The 18865-nt window shown below is 41.7% G+C and overlaps 1 protein-coding gene across 1 annotated transcript in view; it reads right to left on the reverse strand.

The window, feature by feature from the left end:
- Positions 1–18865, reverse strand: part of ANO4 (anoctamin 4) — a 220981-nt gene that overhangs the window by 23199 nt on the left and 178917 nt on the right. Inside the window, exons 17-20 of the mRNA XM_075058242.1 lie at positions 13641–13723; positions 7585–7725; positions 4808–4972; positions 1169–1205 (exon numbers count right to left, since the gene is read on the reverse strand). Of these exons, the coding sequence (XP_074914343.1) occupies positions 1169–1205; positions 4808–4972; positions 7585–7725; positions 13641–13723 (426 nt within the window). The remainder of the gene's footprint in view (positions 1–1168; positions 1206–4807; positions 4973–7584; positions 7726–13640; positions 13724–18865) is intronic.

Below are 18865 nucleotides of genomic sequence, written 5' to 3' on the forward strand. Positions count from 1 at the left end.
GATAACCTGGCAGAAAGTGATCACACTTCAAGGTCTCTAGACTGTATCTTACTGTCCCCAGGGTGTCACAGGGAGAAAAGAGCATAGCCTGTGCAAATCACATACTTGAAAGTCACATGTAACTAGCAGCTATCTTTTCCATGGATACAGGATGGCAAAAAATATTTTAAATCTACAGCATACAAACGAGGATTCTCAGTCTAATAAGAAACAACAGAATAAAATGCTATCTTATATAGACGTGCTTTGAACACATCACCTATAACTTCCCAGATGTAGCAAAGCCCTGACACTAGCTAAAATCAGCTGTGTGTTTCCTCTGAGAAGACACTAAAATCTGTCCACCTGGTCCAAGAGACCTCACTGAACATCACCAACGTACACAGGTATCCAGAAGCTCAAAATAATCTCCTCAAACCACTTCTACACATGCCATAATACGGTTCGCTTGATAGGCCTTCAGCAAGAGTCTCATTTCAGGCTTCATGACACGAAGGAGCCCTTGCTGATTGCCACCAACTACTGCAATCTTCCAGCATGACCAGGACCTCCAAAGACTCTGCCTGAGCTGCGCGTATATGAGTGATAGCCTACCGCTGCCCCAGTGACCGTACATGCTGTCCTTAGGAAATGTGTCCTTACTCTAGATAAAGATCACCTTTATGGGTGAGCTGAAAAGGTGACTGACACTTGGAACACCGTTAGAGTTGAGGTGTTGGTAGAGCTGAGCCATCACCTAGTTATCTTCCCTCCACAATACTGCACCTCTTAAAGGCATATGTTTGATAGTCAATAAGCTATAAGTTGGGGTTCCAGAAGGGATTCCCCCATTTCCAGGTCTTCACAAAACCTGGGGGTTGCAAGTGCTCAGTGTCTCTGAAAACTCACGCTTTTTCCCTCAAGGTAACAATTTGTTTAAGTTCTTATAAGGTAAGGGGTTGGAACAAGACCCAAGCAAGCCAGGTAGGTGATTGCTGTCACCGCTGATTGAATAGCACTATCGCTTAGTTTATATACTCCTTTATTATAAACTTAAAAACATTAATTCCTATAGATTGCAAATTAATCAGGATTTTTCATAGTTATACAGACAGTTTGAATACTATCACAGTATAGGGACCAAAAAGTCAGTACAATATCATTCAGTTTTGTATTTAATATTGCTTACCTAAATTTGTCAGGAAAAGAGCAACCTTTTCATACAGCTGTAACAGAGAAGAAATAGCCTCTTAGATACATGACCAGCTCAAAAAAACAGAACTGCTTTCTAGGTAGAGTAACTGCTTTTTAGGTGTTAAATCTAACATCCAGAGTGTCTCTGTGATGTTCTGATAATGATGATAATAAAACTATATAGTAATAGTACAATAATGATATAATCAAACAAGGAACAGTAGTATTTTTAAAGCTTATACTCAGCTCTTTTCATCCACAACATATGGAGAAAAAACTGCTGTCACTGTCCCTATTTTACAAACACAGTGAAAAAGGGTGAGATAGCTTTTCCAAAAACCCAAAGCAGAACAAGAACACAACTAGGATTTTTGTTTTAGTTACTTATGGAACATATATCTCTCTCAAAAAAGTCACCCTAGTAAGAGCACGCTCTGGTATGTTGGGTATTTTGGGCTTTTTGGTTTTGTTCAGGATTCTCTTGGTGCTGAAAGGAAAGACATTGGCGAGACAGGGTTGCTTCAGAGAAAGGCTTTAGTAATCCCCCCCACCGGACACATTTCTTACTCTGAGTCAGTGATGTTGTTCTAAATCCTAAGTGGTACTTTCTGCGCTGAGCAGATACCATGCTCTCAAACTCTCCGGGAGACTGCTAGCTTCATAAAGCTTACAGAAACTACCTTGGAGGGTTTTCACAATCAGTATTTGCAAGGGGTTTTTGGACCTATAAAGTACATCACCACCAACATCAGTGTTGGTGTAAATTAATACAACAATTTCCATTTGCTTTAAATGAGTCTGGAGCCTGTTCTCACAAAACGCTAAATGTCCTTAACTCTCACTGACGCCTGCAGGGATACGAACTGCTCATATTTCAGGCTCAAGTACTTAGTTATTCCTAAAGTGCATATCAGCAATGTTTCTTTTCATTTGCAGTTATCCTTATAAACTCTTGCTTAAATTGAGTTACGTACAATTTACAGATCAAACTGCCTGTGTAAGGACTGAAGTCCTCCTGAATTATCCCACCCTTGTTAACAACCACTTCTTGCTTAGAATAGCTTTTTGCTGCCTTTGGAGAAAACAGTTTTGTTTCAAGTAATGAAAAAGGTGGTTTCTTCTAGGTTTAAAAGCATCTCTTAAGGGTAGCTGTAAAAGTGCTAAATGTCTGGGTGGTTTATATCCTGATCCCAGCAGGGAGTGTGCTATTTTACAAACGTACATTGCTCTGCAGAAGGGGGGTATCAAAACTGTATTTTGTCGCTATTCCTCCTGGAACAGTACGACTGCGTTAGAGATTCTGTTAACAAGGTTTGGATCTAATTATCTGCTACTGCAGTTTATCACTACTGGTCCCAAGGGGCCTTTTTAGGATCATATTCTGTTCTGTGTTCGTATTTTCTATGGGCGATACCACTGGAATTAACAGGTTTTATTAACCTAGGTAAAGCTAATAATTGTTCCCAGGTCAGGCTGCAGGATTATCTGGGAGACATTATGCTTGAAGGTCATTTTGTTTTCTCATGATGGATGTGTCAGTGCATGTACTGAGCTCCCAGAGCATCCACTCCAGAAGTTACGTGTGGTCTAGACCTTTCCCCTGATGCTCAGAGAAGTTGTCACCTCGTATCAGAATCACTGGTGGTTTTCCAGGCTTCCTGGCAGTGAATTCCCTACTGCTATACACATCTTGGTCCGTTCTGGTTTTATTACTGTATCTTTGCTTGCTCTCCTGCTTCTTTTCCTGAGTCACAGTTTGCAGAGGATTCAACTACCTGAATTGCTCCTGGAGTAAGATTTTTTTTTATTATTATTATTTTTATTTTCAAAAGAAATCCCACTACTGTCCTTCAGTAAACTACTTTAATCTATCATGGGAAGTGAGGGATTATGTTAAGTCCTTTTGAATAGCTCCTGCAGTTTCATATTTTGGGGATCTTTTGTTTCCATGAGCTATATCCAGATCTAAGGCTGTGCTGCTTATTGCATGGTAATGAGTATAAGGCTTAAGAAATCCATCCTTGCAGTGCTCTACTTATTTGATGTATTTTAGGAAATAAAACAAAGTTTCTCAAAAGGCACCTTCAAGCCATCTTCCATTATTTTAAAAATTTCTCTAAGCTGTAAAAGTCTTTGAGAACCAAGTAATTTTGTTTGTGCAGTATTTCTTTGTTGCTGCTTAACTGCATATACAATGACTTATACTGAGAGCTTGGAAATGGATGTTGTACTGACATAGATATATATAGTTTTCTTTTTATTTCTTCTATGCTTATTGTGTGCTCTAGGTGGATTACAGAAAACCCCCAAAAGCCGCAGACAACAAACAATAAATCAAAAATAACATAAAAGAGAACCCTCAGTACAAATTCAGAGAGAATAACAGCTTCCACCTCTTCTTTCTGCCCCTTCTCAGCCTATAGTCCCACCTTTGGGAAAACACAGGAAAGTCAACAGTTCTTCATAGACTGTCCTAGTCACCGATCCAGTCTTGCCTACACCAAAGGGAAAAGTGACGTTCTGCAGCACAGCCTCTTGGAATTTCCTGCTATATAAACGAGGGGCTGTTAAAATTAATTTTTAGATGATGGAAATGCTTGGGTATTGCACAGGAAAGAAAGTAGTCTCCAAGCCAGAAAGTGGAAACGTGCAGGCCTGAAATAACTTCTCACACTTCCCCCAGGAATTAAGCCAGCATATCTCCTGGAGCAAAGCCTAACATGCTTTTTGCAGAAGACGCTTGCTACTGAGTGGGTAGAGATACTCCGCCCTGGCTCCAGCACCTGGATGGTTTGTAGGTTGATCCCTCCTTCCCCTTAAAATGCATTCTTATAATGTCAGTGGACAAAAACCTGATAGTACAATGCCGTGCACCTCTTGCGAAGAGTAACTAATAGAAGACACATTGCTATCACAACATACAAAGTACCTGCATCTCCATGGAAGGATGAAACTCATTCCCCATCTGATCTATGCTATACTGTCACCACATAGAATTCCCATTTTTGTCCCAAGTCTGGTTCCAAACCAGTTCACAGCAATAACCTGACGTCAGCCAGCCCCCCCAGTGCGCCCAGAGCGTGTCCCTGGTGTACTCTGCCAAAGGCCATAGGCAGCTCACGGAACGAGTCATGTCTGCTTGAGCCTCGCGGAGTTTTTAGCTCAAAGGAGTTCTCCTGCATATGGACATTGTGTCTGTATATGCATATCCTCACTGGTAAGCTACTGTGAAAACTGAAGCTGGAATGACTGAAACCAGTATAAATAAGAATTAAGCTTGGCCCTGTATTTAAAAAATATCATCGAAACACTAATTGAAAAGAAGAATATTAATGAAAAGGACTGAAACCTGCAAACATATGAAAGGAAAAAAAGAGGCAGAGGATAAAACAGGAGTATGGACACGTCTCTCTAAAATATTTTTTAGAACATTCAAACACACTTTGCGTAATGTTTTGGGTTTGGAATTGTACTTTACATAGTGAACGTGCATAAACAATAAAACCATCTCTGGCTTAGCAAGACACTCCATTCCTGCTGAAAAAGAAACCAAAAGCATTCAGTGGTCTGCAGGCTGAGATATCTGCTGATCTGATGGCTCGGGTATAACTTTGGATAAGTTAGTTTTACTCACCACGTTCAGTAGCATGATGATGCAAAAGTTGATGCACACTGCAGTCCCTGTAGTTGCAACCTGAGAGTTATTCCTGATTAAAGCCCACTTAAAGGCAGCGAAAGTGCTGACAGTCACAACACGGTAAATAACAATGCCAAACACAGCAGCAATCACCACACAGATCTAAAGGAAGAAAGAATCAGAGAGAAGAACCTGAAAACGTTCAATAGAACAGGAGTTATCTTCTGCCTGAAACACTAAAAACTAAAACAATGAAATTAAAGTCTTGAAAAATACATTCATTTTGATTCCAGAGAAAGGTTTCAACATGAGTATTCTTCTTATTGTGAAGTCCTTTTTATTTTCCATAATGCAAAATATCTTTGAAATAATATTAAAATAATCTGTAGTTGTAAACATTTTCTTGAAAATGTACCTCTCCCTTAGCATTAATATGGGAAACAGTGTTGCCAGTTCTGGGAATTAGAAATTTTCCTTACATGCATGTTCCACAATGTGCAAAGGCTAGTCTCAAGCTGGTGTCCCAGCTTGATGATGTCATATTTGGGATGGATTTTATGCTTTGATGGACTGCACACTTAGAGGAAAAAACGTCTCCGTTTGTAAGCACTGCCTCAACAACAACCCTGGCAAGCTACCCTAGCAAGCTGTTTCTTGCTACAGTTCTGGAAAGATTCTATCTAGGGAAGGTAACAAATTCAGTTGCCCTTGTAATTTCTACTCTGATGAGACTTTCAGCAAATGTGACATTTATAATGTGAAAGCCATGCAGCTGAGCCAGGCTGCTAAATCACCTTGTGGTCCATATGCAACAGTTGAGCACTAAACAACAACTGTTTTCCATTGTGACCAATTTATGTCTCAGTTTAGCAAAGCCACCTAAAGGACAAACAGTTGTGAATTAGCACAGGTGACTCATCTCAGAGAAACTCTGACACAGTACCCCTCAGCTACCTTATTGGATAAGGAGAGTTTCTTCAGCAGAAGACAGCTGATTATTTGCAAAAGATAGGTGTATTCCAAGGTTATGCACAGACAACTCAAACCTACCAAAATCTAAGCTAATTAAATAGGCAAAATGATTTTGAAAACACTGAATTCTAATCAAGCTGGTTTCACATTTTATTAGTTACAAAATTGATTGACATAATCCCAGTGCAGAAGAAAAAGAAAGTGTGTGTGAATGTGAAGGATTGTCTCTGGATTCCCTGCATAGTGTTGGGGGGAAGAAGGACCGCTTCCCTTCGTTAACAGGGAACCACTAATCTGCTTCAAGCTGTATTAGTAACTGCACTGAGAGTCAATGCTGTGAAATTTTTAGAACTGCTCTGACTTGAAGTGTCGATAAGTGTGTATCTCCTGTGCTTAAAGATATAATTTTAAAGGAATTTTTTTACCTAAATGGGGGAAAATTCAGAGTTTTTCTAACTCATTGGAAGCCCACGCTATGCCAGCAGTAAAAAATATCTTCAGTGAAAATAATCCTTGTCCTATTTCAAGGACTGTTATGGGGACAATTTGTGGTGCACGCAATTCAGAGCAAGGCTACTCTCTGTGGCACTTTGAGCAAGATCTATCACTTCTATCACTAGGCTAAGATTAATGACTGCGTTTGCAAAGGGTAGGGAGTGAAAACTGTCCCCCTTCAAGAAAAAAAACGTAGGGAAAATATGCAAAATGTTGCAGGTGTAGAATCAATTCTGAGCAGAGACTGCAGTCCTGAGCAGACGTCGGTGTCTTCAGGGGCTCAGTCAGACCGCACGTCAGCTCCTCGTGCCCAGCGTTTCTCCGCGTGTCTCTGTCTACCCACCTGACCCACCAGAGCACAGATCATCGCAGGAACGCTCTTGCCTTCCTTGTCCAAGGTTGCTTTGGACAATTTTGAAGCCATCAGTTTCTTACAAGCCCTCTGCCCGGTTCCCTCCCCTCTCATTCAAACACAAGGTTGCTGGGCTAGCTCACCTCCCTGCCTCTTCACAGCTCCGGCATTTATACACATATATCATTTTCTAGCCTCCTGGAAAAGCCCCAGTAAATTCCACGAGGGTCTGTGTTGATGCCAGCTGTGTTTTCAAGACCAGTCCTACCATTGCTGTTGTCATGTGAATAACAGCGAATAACTGCTTCAGTGGAGTTAGAGGATGGGGGCATTTCAGCAGAAACGCACGCGGCTCTCTGTTAAGAGAGATTTTGCTGCTGCATTTAGTTTTGCACTTTGGAAGGGGGAGAGATGCCTCATTTTGGACAAGGAACATCGGTTTCTCCATTTCAATTGCACTAGGAATATGAATCCTCTTTCCTTACCTCCTCAATACACTGAAACACTAGGACATACTAACATCATCAGGCACTCCAGGCACCTTAGTTAGGTTCTCTGTAGAGTTTCCAGAGAACAACGGCCTCTTCCATGGCATCTCTCCCCATCACTCTGCTCTGTCTACACAGGGAAGGCAAGGAAATCAGTGAGCTAATTCAGTCAGCTGGAGTTGGTGTTGGATAGCATCGCTGTTCTGGCACGTGTGTCACTACATATAGCGTTCTGTGTATAGCCTTGAAGGAAGGACTTAACTATCTGGGAGACTCAGTGAAGAATAAACTAGTGTAGGACTTGACAGAAACTCAGGCAATTTGATATGTACAGATTTGCAGCCTGCAGTAAACATGCTAGAGCTCATTTCACTTTCAAGCACATATCCAATATTTCTATACTCTCTCAGCAGAGATAATGTTATTTTGTATTTTTTCAACTGGTAAATAAATAAAAGTTCTCAAACCATAAAAAATATTCCAGATGCAGAAACAATGAGTCTGCTGCATTTATCTGCAAATGCTTGATAAGGCTCTGGCTTCCCGGATATGGGGTTCATTCGTTCTTTCTTGGAGTACTTGGCTTCAAACTGCGGACGTATTTCCTCCTAAAGAACAGACAGACAATGTTCACACACAGCACAGCTAGGAAAGATTCTGTAGGAAGCTTCAGATAATTTATCAGATCACTGTTATTGGGAATTACATCTTTGAATTCAGCAGCTGGCACAGCTACTATAAAAGCTGAGCTGGGAAATCAGGTCTCCTTCATGAGAACGAGAATAAATCACCGTACCCATAAAACAATATTGGAAGTATTTAGTTAACTCCCCAATTAGCTACTCATCTAAACAATGCTCTTTTGAACTATATGGCTGTAAGCCAAATCATTTTAAGGTTGATACCACTGAGTTTTCCAGCCTGGTATTATCCTATTGATACTGGAATTCTACAACAAAGAAAAAAGGAAAAAAAAAAATATTCATTTTTCCAGACCCAATTGCTGTTTGCTAGGTAATTGATTACTTTCCCATTACCAGCAAAAGTTTCTCAGCATTTGAAGAAGGAGCCGTGCCATCTAATATTGCTCAATTCCTTCCTTATTTGGACAATATTATTAGCAGGAACAGCTTTCAGCAGCAGAAACATCAGGTCCTGCTTTGCCATAAAAACCCTCTTCTGAAATGAAACCTGGGGATTTCTTGGGGAGAGGCTTGGTCATATCTGTGGACAGCCTTGTCAGAAGCTGGGGTTCAGGGAAGCCCTCATGGATTTCAGCTGCAGTAGGGCTACCGCCCTGCCCGGCCACCTGGGAGGGCCACCAACAGCCCCGTGTCCTGTGCCACCTCACCCACGGGTGACATCGAGGATGCTGCCAGAGACGAGGGGAAGCACCGGGCTGCGAAGACGGCCTCTCGCTGCTGCTGGTGGTCCATATCCCTTAGATCAAGTTCTACAGTGCTCTGATGCATACTGGAGAACCGGCTCGTGGCACAGCTGGCTACAAGGCAGCTGCGGACTGTCCTGTTGCCCCAGGTCTCTGCTGTGCCTTGCTTTGGAACGGCCAAGAACCCAGCTTACCAATTTCAGTCGCTTCCAACCCTCCAACGGCATTTAGCTGAACTTTGACTGACTGAAAGTTGTAAATGCCCAGACCTTAAAGGACTGCATTGAAATACGTGAATGTTAATTGCTCGCACAAGGCTTTAGAATGTGAATAAAAATAAGATATCCTAAAATCCTACATCCTTTTTATAAAATTCCCCGGGGGGGGGGGGTTGGTGGAAAGAAAAGTCACGTCTCATTCTCTCAAATTTTGAAGGCACTTTCTCAATACAGTTAATTTCTAAATTCAAGCAGCAACCTGGTAACATGGTATTAAAAAAAGTTAAGTGGCACGTATGCTCAGCTGCAATGCCTGCGTAACTAATTACGTGCTTGAGGGAAACCAGCCCTCCATTAGCTATATACAAAGGCTAAGCATGTTTCTGCGGAGGCAGGGTAACGCCTTGCTCTTATTCTACCTTGCTCAAGCTGTTCCTGCCCCATCAGGGCTGAAGGCTGCTGAGCAGACCATAATCTAGGAAGAGAAAGAATGTAGGGAGTATTCCCGTGTGCCCAGGGACATGCAAAAGGACAGAGTGTTGTGGGACTGAAGCAGGGCGCTCGAGAATTGCACCTTGTAGGTTGTGCAAAGGCTCTGCCAGCTGATTTACTGAGTCATATACAAGAAACCCTTTCTTCTCTGCAGCTCTCTAAACCAACATTTGATTATCTTTTACAATCTGCGCTATAGGGAAGCCCTTATCATATCCTCCCGTCCACGAACCTAGGTATCTCCTACGACCGCCAGTCACTTCGGTTAATGCAAACGCTATTTTTACAGATACATCGCCACACAAAACTGAAACTCTGGCCTAAACCTTCGTACCTGTTTAATGACACTCAGCCTGGGGCAAAAAGTGAACAGTACTGTGTCTGGCTCAGGTTATATAAAGAAAGCGACAGTGAAGAAAAAGAAAAAAGTACGCCGTAAATAGCAGCCAAAGCCATATTTCAGCTGGGACTGCCAGGAACTCCGCGCAGCTGGTTTCTTTTTGCACACCCAGCCAAGACCCAGTTACTTTCCATGTGTCCCACCTTGCACCTCATTTACAAGCAAAGGAAATCCAGATACACAGGGGTGCAGGAGCCAGAACACTTCCAGCCCATGTGCCCAGGCTGGGGGACCCGGACACTGCGGGGGCTGCGGCGTGCCCTCCTTGGGTGAAAATCTAAAGTGGTGAGGAATTCACAAGGTTGCATATCTGAACAAATTTAATTCTCCTTCCCACCGTCTTCAGTGTTTCATTTCTTTGTCTCTTCATTTAGAAGAGAAAAGCAATAACAAAGTGATAGGAAGCCTTATAAATGTTTTTTTTTTTTAATCTATTGTTGGTAGGAATTAATAAATTTCTCTCTGTAGCCAAACCTTATTTTTCAATTTGACAATGAAAATTAAAGCAAGCAAAAGCTAGACATGGGAGATAACGTTAATAAAAATAACAATCTTCATTAACAAAAGCTTGTGACATAAAATGGTAATTAGAACTCTTTAATTGATTTCTTTGAAATAGCTAATAAAAGAAATCAGCTGATTTTGTCCAGTGAAAACTCAATGGAATGTAGAAAGAAAATTTAATTAGCAGTGATTTCATCAGAAAGCAGCACTTCTAGGAGTAAAATTTTCACCTTATGGAGACAAAATTCTCACTGACACTGCACTGACATGTACAACTTCATGATCAAACTCCACAGCATTCTCCTTCCTTCCCACTTCTCAAACATGGATCATTCCAATTCTTTACTCACGGGAGAAACCAGACTGATTTCTGGAGTATCAAATATGGATTAATGTGCAGTGCCTCAGGCCAGATCTTTCTGCACTAGAAGACCTACTCTAAATTTCTTTGTGAAATATACCCTTTTCTTTTGGGATATTTCCGAGTCCTTCAACAGCTGAATTCTTGCAGGAGTCCTATCCTTCCTAGCCCAAGGATGTATTGTCCTCTATAGCCCAGATGTAGAAAAGGGATTTGTAAGAGATAGAAAATCTGAATCTTGCTCACTGGGACAATGCTAGCTCCCCCAGAAGTAAGTCTCCTTGCACATCCTGGGGTGTGCAGGTCATCCTGCTTGCAGCTGAAGGCAATGGCAAAGTGAAGAGATGGACTTCAAACCACAGAACAGGGAAACGATCTCAACACTTCTTCACCTGTGACACCTGCTTCCAAACTGTGACTGTCTCAGGGGCAAAGTCCTGCAAAGACGCCAGTGCCAATGGAAAAGGGAAGCAATCGGTACTCAAGGAGAGGAGGCAGTGGTCCGCAGAGCTCACCTAAAAGCAAGGATGTGCTCGAGTCGTGCAGTCGGTATGGGCACTGGCAGGTAGCATCTTTGGAGAAGACACTGCTGGGAGGCAACCAGCTCCCACTCTTGGGATCCCGCTGAACGCTCACCAAAGGAGGAACTGATGCCTCAAATGCCAATGAGATCCCGATGCTCTGATGACTGGTCCCATAAACCTTTGAGAAGCAGCCAGTTGAGCTCCTATTGGCATCTTTAACCTCTAACTTGAGAGAGAAAGGTCCCATCTGGCACACTGCTTCTGAAAAGACTGCTACCTTCTGCTGTAGAGACTTACAAAACTCCCTCTAGAACTGTAAGAAGATGCAATGAACAGCTCTGGAACAGGTACACCCGCCACTGCCCCGGGGCACCCGACTGATGTCTTGTTGACGGAGCTCATTGGAAGGAGCCTGGTGTGAGAATAAAAGAGCAGCTGACCATCAGCAGGGAGCAGGTATCCTCTGAACATTACCGACATGAGTATGTCATCCTGCAGGCCAAACTGAAATAATCTGTCAGTGGAACATAAGCATCTCTTATAAAAAATAATGTTATTTGATAGACATCATAAAATAAACACATCATATTTCTCCGAGGATATTTCAACTACCAGAAGCTCTTTCAGGCTTTCTGACTGGAAGAGGAAAAATCTAGCAACTCTAGTCTCTTCTGTCATCTCAGTCTTTATTCCAGCTAAAGGCTTAGTTGCATAGGCTCGGTAATGCTCTTCCAAAAAATCTTAGAAAGCAGAGAGCAAATCTTCCATGGGAACGCTTTCCTCTAGGCTCTGCAAGAGAACATGCCCTTTCAGGAGTAGCAGCAAGGCTGTAAGCGGAGTTTGGCCACGTGCATAAAGAGGAGAGGGAACGGGGACCGCTCCTGAATGGGCTTGGAGCTGTTATGCTCACACTTGAGCAAAAGACTCCTCCAGGCATTACCACAGCAGCCAGAAATCACTTAGTATTATCACATGGAAAGGAAAAAAAAAAAAAGGCAAAAAAAAAAGCAAAGCATCACTTAAGGACAAGCTTACCAGGAAATTCAATATTTGTAAATGAACCTATCATAGAGGGTTCAGGTGGATGGCTTTATAAATCAGCATAATCCCAAATCCAGGGAGGTTAAATGGTGAAAGGTGCAGTCATATAACATCCTAAAATACAAACATCTGCAAGACCAGGCTTGCTGGGAAAAAAATAGAAAGGGCCTCATACTGTACTTGCTCGTGCATTTTGTTAGTTTAAAGGCTCCTTCTCATTCTGGGGACACTGAGCTATAATCCTGACTTGGAAATTGCAATTTGGTACATCCATCTTTTGCCTGAGCTGTCAGCAGCAGTGGCTTTTTTTGCAACTAGCCATGAGGGGACATGATCGCTGCAGGTTAATCCTGACCAGTATTTGAACCTCAGGCAGGACTACCTCAGTGTCATCTCTCTGTGACTTGTCAGCATTGGCAAGAGCAGGCTGCTAATCTCAGGAGAGTTAAATCAGTATTAGAGTATTTTCTAAGGATATGACAATAGTTCTGAAGTATCACCAAGAATTGACAGCATGTGTGCACAAATAGCGATGTTCCTGTTGCTATAAAGAAACCAATTTCCAGTTTTATTTTATGTTCTTGGATTATTTTCTTAGTCATTAAGCATTTAAAAAAAAAAATAATCCTACCAGCAAATGGGCAATTGTACTGTTTCATGGCCTCATTGAACTACACTGCCTTGTAGAGACAAAAATCCCACAACTCTGAATTCTGTTTCTCTACTGGCAAGATTAATGAAATTCTTCCGCAGAGGCAGCAATATAGAAGTTCAACTGCACTGGGACCAGTACAGCAGCCTCTTCCAGTCCCTCCAAGAGCTTCAGGACAGTCTCTGGAGAGGAAGGAGAGCAGACTCTGTGGACACCTGCATGTCCAAATCCCACTCCAGGAGCACTTTTTCTGCCACACCCACCGAATCTTGCTTTTCTCCTGCATAATAAAACCTTCTAATTCTGCTTAGACCTCAGCTCTCAGTCCCAAGAGCATGCTCTTTCTTTCTGGTAACCACCACAGAAAAAGGTTAAGGCTATTTTTTGCCGTCTGCTTTCCTCCCTAAGGGGATTACCTCTACCGACAGAGGATGAATTCAGTCCTTTGGGTTGGTTCACCTCCCCCAGCCTCTCCGCAGCCCTGTACACTTAGGCAACCAGCACCTGAACGTTCAGAAGCTGGTACAAGCCTCACAAGGCTTTCTCTCCATCAATGTTCTTTGTGGCTATCTAAAACAATAGATAAAAGCTCGTTTGCCAAAATTCACAGTACCCTGGGCTGTCAAGAATTTCCTTGGATTCAAAAGCAAAATTTGTTAGCTTCCCTCAAAGTGCATTTTTTCCTGAAATCTCCCACAATGACAGCCACTGGTATGTTGAAATTAATTTAGATTTACAAAGGTGTAAAAAGAGAGGACAGTTTGGACCAGGGAAAGTTTCTTCACATGCCAGAGGAAACTTCTGAGGAGAAAAATGCTTATTTCCTAGTTTATGAAGATTCAAAGAATGAATGGAAGGTAAATCCAAAAGAAAAACATGCTTACATTTTAAACCAAAACTTTTTGTATTAAAGATTAAGGAGCACTTTTTTTTTTAATACAAACCTCTTCTTCTTCCCAGTCTATCAAGTCCCAGTCATAAGCAATTACTGCTCGCCTTCTTTTCCAAAACTCCAGAAAAACAGTTGCTGGAGCAAATAGGAAAAAAAAATACAAAGTTGTTTTTGAGTCAAGAAAACGTTAACAACTGTCACAGAACTGTTGAATGAAGCTGTTACATTATTTTCATTTCTTTGCATAAATGGGTTCCTTTGAACAGCAAATCATGCTGATGATTAAAACTGCTTTCAAAAAGCATTGCTTTCTAAGGATTACTTTGCTTGCTTCAAGTATGATTGAGGCTTTAGAGATTTCATTTAGTGCTAAATGAGAATGTTTAATTTCTAACCAACCAAGGGAGGACTCTCAAAGAATAAAATTGTTCCTGTGAGTCATCATTACTAGATATAGCAGATTTCTGATGAAGCTAAAGGTTTCTTGGGGCTGCTGTAGATAAAGCAGTAACTTTCCTTCTCTGAAGACCATTGACAATACACAGAAGCCAGAACCCAGAGGAAGCACATTCCAGTGCACGTGTAAATCTGAGAGTACTACTGAGGAAATGGGAACTTCTGTCTTGCACCTTTCTAATCCAGACCTTTTCTTTCACACTACATGAGTGTGTCTATGTGGTGTGGCATTAATATCTGACAATTAAACAATCTGTGCTGTACAGCCCTTATTGACAGAGTTCAGGATAGTGTAATGTGCCTGTATATGACCGTGCTTCCATTTTGTGATGGGAGGAACAATCAAGGAAGCACTCAGTCATACAATAATATGTTCATATTCTGGAGATTAATACTCAGCCTGTTTATGGTTACAGGTTTTTTACATTTGTTTTGTGAAAAGAATGTGGAAGCTGCCTAAAGCTAACACAAATCAACGGAAAGGCTTCCTCTCCCACTGTGAGGTTTGGCTCTTCCCTTTATTGGTCACTGAAAAGCATCAGGCCGATAACCACAGAGAACATAAACCTCCTTGTTTATGAGCTAGCACAGAATCAGCTGTAACAGTGTCACTACAGCCTGGCAATATGTTCCACATCCAGTCCTAAAAGCACGTCCTTAATGGACTATCTGCCCTACTGCAGCATATTGAGAATGACGTGACATGATACTAAGCACTGGCATCAGTTTGGTGAAAGTGAATTCTTAGCCAGTAAGAATTATTGTATTTTAATGTATTAGCCGATAAGATATGCTTAGAAAATGAACACTGCGAGCAGATGAAGTAAGATATCAAAAGCATGTTTAAGGAGGCAGCTATTTGCTTTGAAGGCATTTTCATAAATCACATCATCCTTTTGCTGAAAGCTGGAGTTATGTTACACCAGGTAACCAGCTGCTTTGATTTAATCTAATAAAGAATTCAATTCAATCTCCTGAGCCTAATGTTTCTATGACTTTTTGTAAAAACTGCAGTACGATTGGTTGGGATCAGCAAAACTACTAAGTGCTGATGAGGCTCTGCTGCTGCCGAACCACCACACTGTTCATTCCTTGACTTGTCTTCTGGTGGAGCTGCTTCTCTCCTATCAGCTCATATTGAGTTATTTTGCACAGGCTAAACAAGTAGCCCTGCACTTTTTGGAGACCTGGGAGAAAGAAGCCTGATTGATTACTACCACTCTGTTTCCATTCCAAAAAGCAGCTGGAAGCAGGACTTGAGTGGGCATCAGAGTCCTCAGGCGTGAACCTCTCCAATACGTCTGTGCTGAACTGTACTTCTTTTCTTTCTTGTTTTTCACACACCTGGAGTGAGGAATCTATACATATTATATTGAGTATATTTAGCACCTGTGCAGTTCCTGAAGCTTCTTTAGAAGTCTATTTTCAAATCATTAAGCAGCAAATAGGATGATCTGCACAGTGCTGTTTTAGCTTTTACTGTGCTACACTTTTCTCCCTCTATCCAGGTCAGTATGCACTTTTCCCTTGCTAGATATTTTAAAATGTGCTATAAATAACCATCTTTGATTGATTCACTGTACTACTGAGGTCTTCTAAAACGTACTGCATTTTGAAATTTCTCTGCTTCTTTTTTAGTCAAGTAATCACTAATACCCTATATCACACTTCAGCATTCTTTTCTGACTTTGACAGCTCAAAGGGACACAGCTGTACTTATCGTTCTCCCATTTTCCAATTGCTGTGTTTAAACCAGATGCTGACAATTCTCCAAAAATCCTGAGAAAATTTGAGTTTCTCATTGGCCTTAACTCCCAGGTCTTTTACTAGCTTTTTCTATACTTGCTTGCCCTGCTTCACTGCTCGACCTTGCAGCTCAGTCCTCAGCATCCACTTGCACAAACAGCTGTCTTAACATCATTTCCTCAGATGCTTTTGAAACAAGTTGCGACCTTACCTAGTAATGCAAATGGCCTCCCGCAGCAAATAGCTTAATCCTGACCTTCTCTCAGAAGTCCTCTCCCTATCGTATTTCAGAACACCATTTAATATGTCCATCCTGACTTCTAGAATATATTCTATATACCAGGAATATTGCTGAAGAACATCCTTAAATTCTGTCTCCTCAGAGAGCAGATCAATGTGAATGTTTTATGCTAGAGGCAAAGTTTGGAGGAAACTAGTATCTTTTATTAGACTAACTGATACATTTGGAAAAAATGTTTTATGTCAGCATGTCTTATTGCTTGAAGAAAGTGTTAAATTCTTCATGCCAGGCCTTTTTTCCCCTCCCAACTTTGCCTTTTAGCAAGTGCTCTAAAGCTAATTCCTTTATCAAAAGAAACGTGCTTCTAGGTAGACAAGAAGAAATTTTAAACAGGACTTTTCTGTGTCCCTTAGTCCCCCAAAAACATGCAGAGACAGAAAACTACCATCAGCCCACCTTGTCTCTAGCAAACCATTGGAAATGATAAATAGCTGGACTCTCCTGTTGGACAGTTACAGAACTTTGCTACTGAGCTTCAGGAAACATCTAGACAGGGACATCTTTGCACCAGCTTTCCCCAGTACTTCAACTGGAAAAGCAAAAGCTACAATTCCATCTGGCTTTACAGCAACATGCTGGGAGTCAACTGATTATCAAATTTACCTAGATTTTTTTCTGAGAATGACTTTTTTTCTGCATTTTAAATGTCAACATTTATTTAGAATGAACATCTTTCTCTCATTTTCTGTCTTTGGTAGGAATCCAATTCAGACAGTAAAAAGAGAGGAGTTTTTCCTAGAAATGGGACCTACCTTTTCATCAAGCTCGACATATCTCAAGGCATACATAAAGGGCAAAGTGTAGGTGTTTAGCACAGAAACACAAAAAATGCTATTGCTCCCCTCTTTTTGAAAGCTTTGAACATCTGGAAAATATCATCAAGACTAGAGATTCTCAAAAGGAAAAATTATTTTCCAGCTTCTGAGATGAGGACATATCAGTGGTCAACAACAACAATCTGTTCACCAATAAAGTATTAGTGTTTATAGGGACTTGCTGTTTCCTGTAACGCACAGGGATTTATAGCTTCAATGCTTCTGAAAGGGTTTTTCCTTTCAACAGAAGCTCCAATACAGAAAAGCTTATAAAAATTACCAGTGAATTCCTTTAGTGTACCAAAGGGAGACTATCTTTTGTCCTTTGCTACACCAGTTTAAAATGACAGTTGTCTTAAGCCTTGCGTCTTTTGGCTATACCGCAGCAAGTATCATATTTTTTTCCTATTATATCAATTACTTTTACTTCTTATACATAACTTTGCTTAAACCAGGCAGTGAGGTGATGAGTCAATATATTCTTTGAAGAAAAGTATGTTTCTATTCCAGTATCTTCTGGTGCACTTGACAATTCCAGCCTTACTTTGATGGGACCCACTTATCCCACACGGAAGCATTATAGAAGATGGGTCCTGTGCTTCAGAGTCCTACAGCCAGGCTCGTTGCTGCTCCACAAATCCAGCGGACCACACTGATATTTGTCATGGCTATTCCTCTCCCTAGCCTGGCCACAGCAGTTTGCTCATCATTTGGAGAAGCATTTTATTTCTATTTAAAAAGTGAGCAACCCACTTTGTCCATCAATTAAAGATGTCTTTAGAGTAAAAGCAGGAAGCCACCATATAGATCACCTTTTCATGGAAAGCCCAAACTAACCACGCTTGGGTTTAAAAACCCCAAGGAAATGGCTGAGGCTTCTCCCTCAAGATGGGAGTTCACTACTGGGTCAAAAAGACAGTGAAGAAGGTACTTTAGATAAGAAGACAGTGGCTAAGCTCAGGTTGAAGAGGTAACACAATTCTAACTGCCTTTTTTTGCTTTCATTCTCTTTTTTAAAAGCACTGCCATCATTATTTTATATGCTAGTGTCTGTCAGACTGGATCATCTAGAAGGCTGAACTTTTCACAGCCAATTTGTCATGCACTTGCCAGTTGTTTCATGCTGACAGAAAAAACACTTCCACGATCAAACTGCTATCATTGTTTCTTCTCTTCCTCTAGGATTTACCGAGATGATGGTAATGCCTGCAACTGCCAATAGGCCTACTGCAGACTGAAAATCCATTTAAGACAGGCGGTAAGCCAACGCATAAATACAGTACTAGAAAATCCCTGGGAAGCGTGGCTTTCCTTGTTCTGCTGATTTAGCCCTAACTGTATGGCAAATATCTCCACAACCTCACTGTTGTTGCAGTAAAGCCTTATTTAAGAAACTATAGTTTGGGTAGATGGGATGACCCCATTCCCCAAGGCATCAACACCCCCACTGAAGTGTGTGTGGGGAAGCTCTCACCCCAGCTGCTGTCTTATACCCTCTTGTCCACTAGCCAAATCATCCAGAAGGCAGCATTTATTATATTTTTTCTTATCTCTCTGTGGCCTTAGGCGCTGCAGATGCATGGGTGGGCAGTGCATTTCCCAGTCCAGGCAGGCTGCCGGGGACATAGTCCCAGGGGGAATTGGGTCTGGGGGTCTGACAGTGATGCTGAAGGAGGAGGAGGAGGAAGGAGAGGTTAACCGAAGTGAGGTGCAGCTCCTGTCAACTAGGGACGGGAAAGAGAGAGGACCTACAACTTTTCGTAGCAGGCATGCTCAGCTTGCTCAGCCTTCTCGCAGCCAGGACCGGGCTTGGTGACCTGAGCGAGGGAATCCCCTTACCTGGAGCTGCTTTTCCTACAGCCCTGGTTTGGGGCAGTGCTGAGAGAGAGGTGCAATGCTGTGAGCACAGCTCTTTGCTGAAGGCACCGTTACTGTTAAGGAGGAACAAAAGCACTGGTG

This window comes from Buteo buteo, chromosome 26 (genome assembly GCF_964188355.1).
Source record: "Buteo buteo chromosome 26, bButBut1.hap1.1, whole genome shotgun sequence".
NCBI classification, from domain to species: domain Eukaryota; kingdom Metazoa; phylum Chordata; class Aves; order Accipitriformes; family Accipitridae; genus Buteo; species Buteo buteo.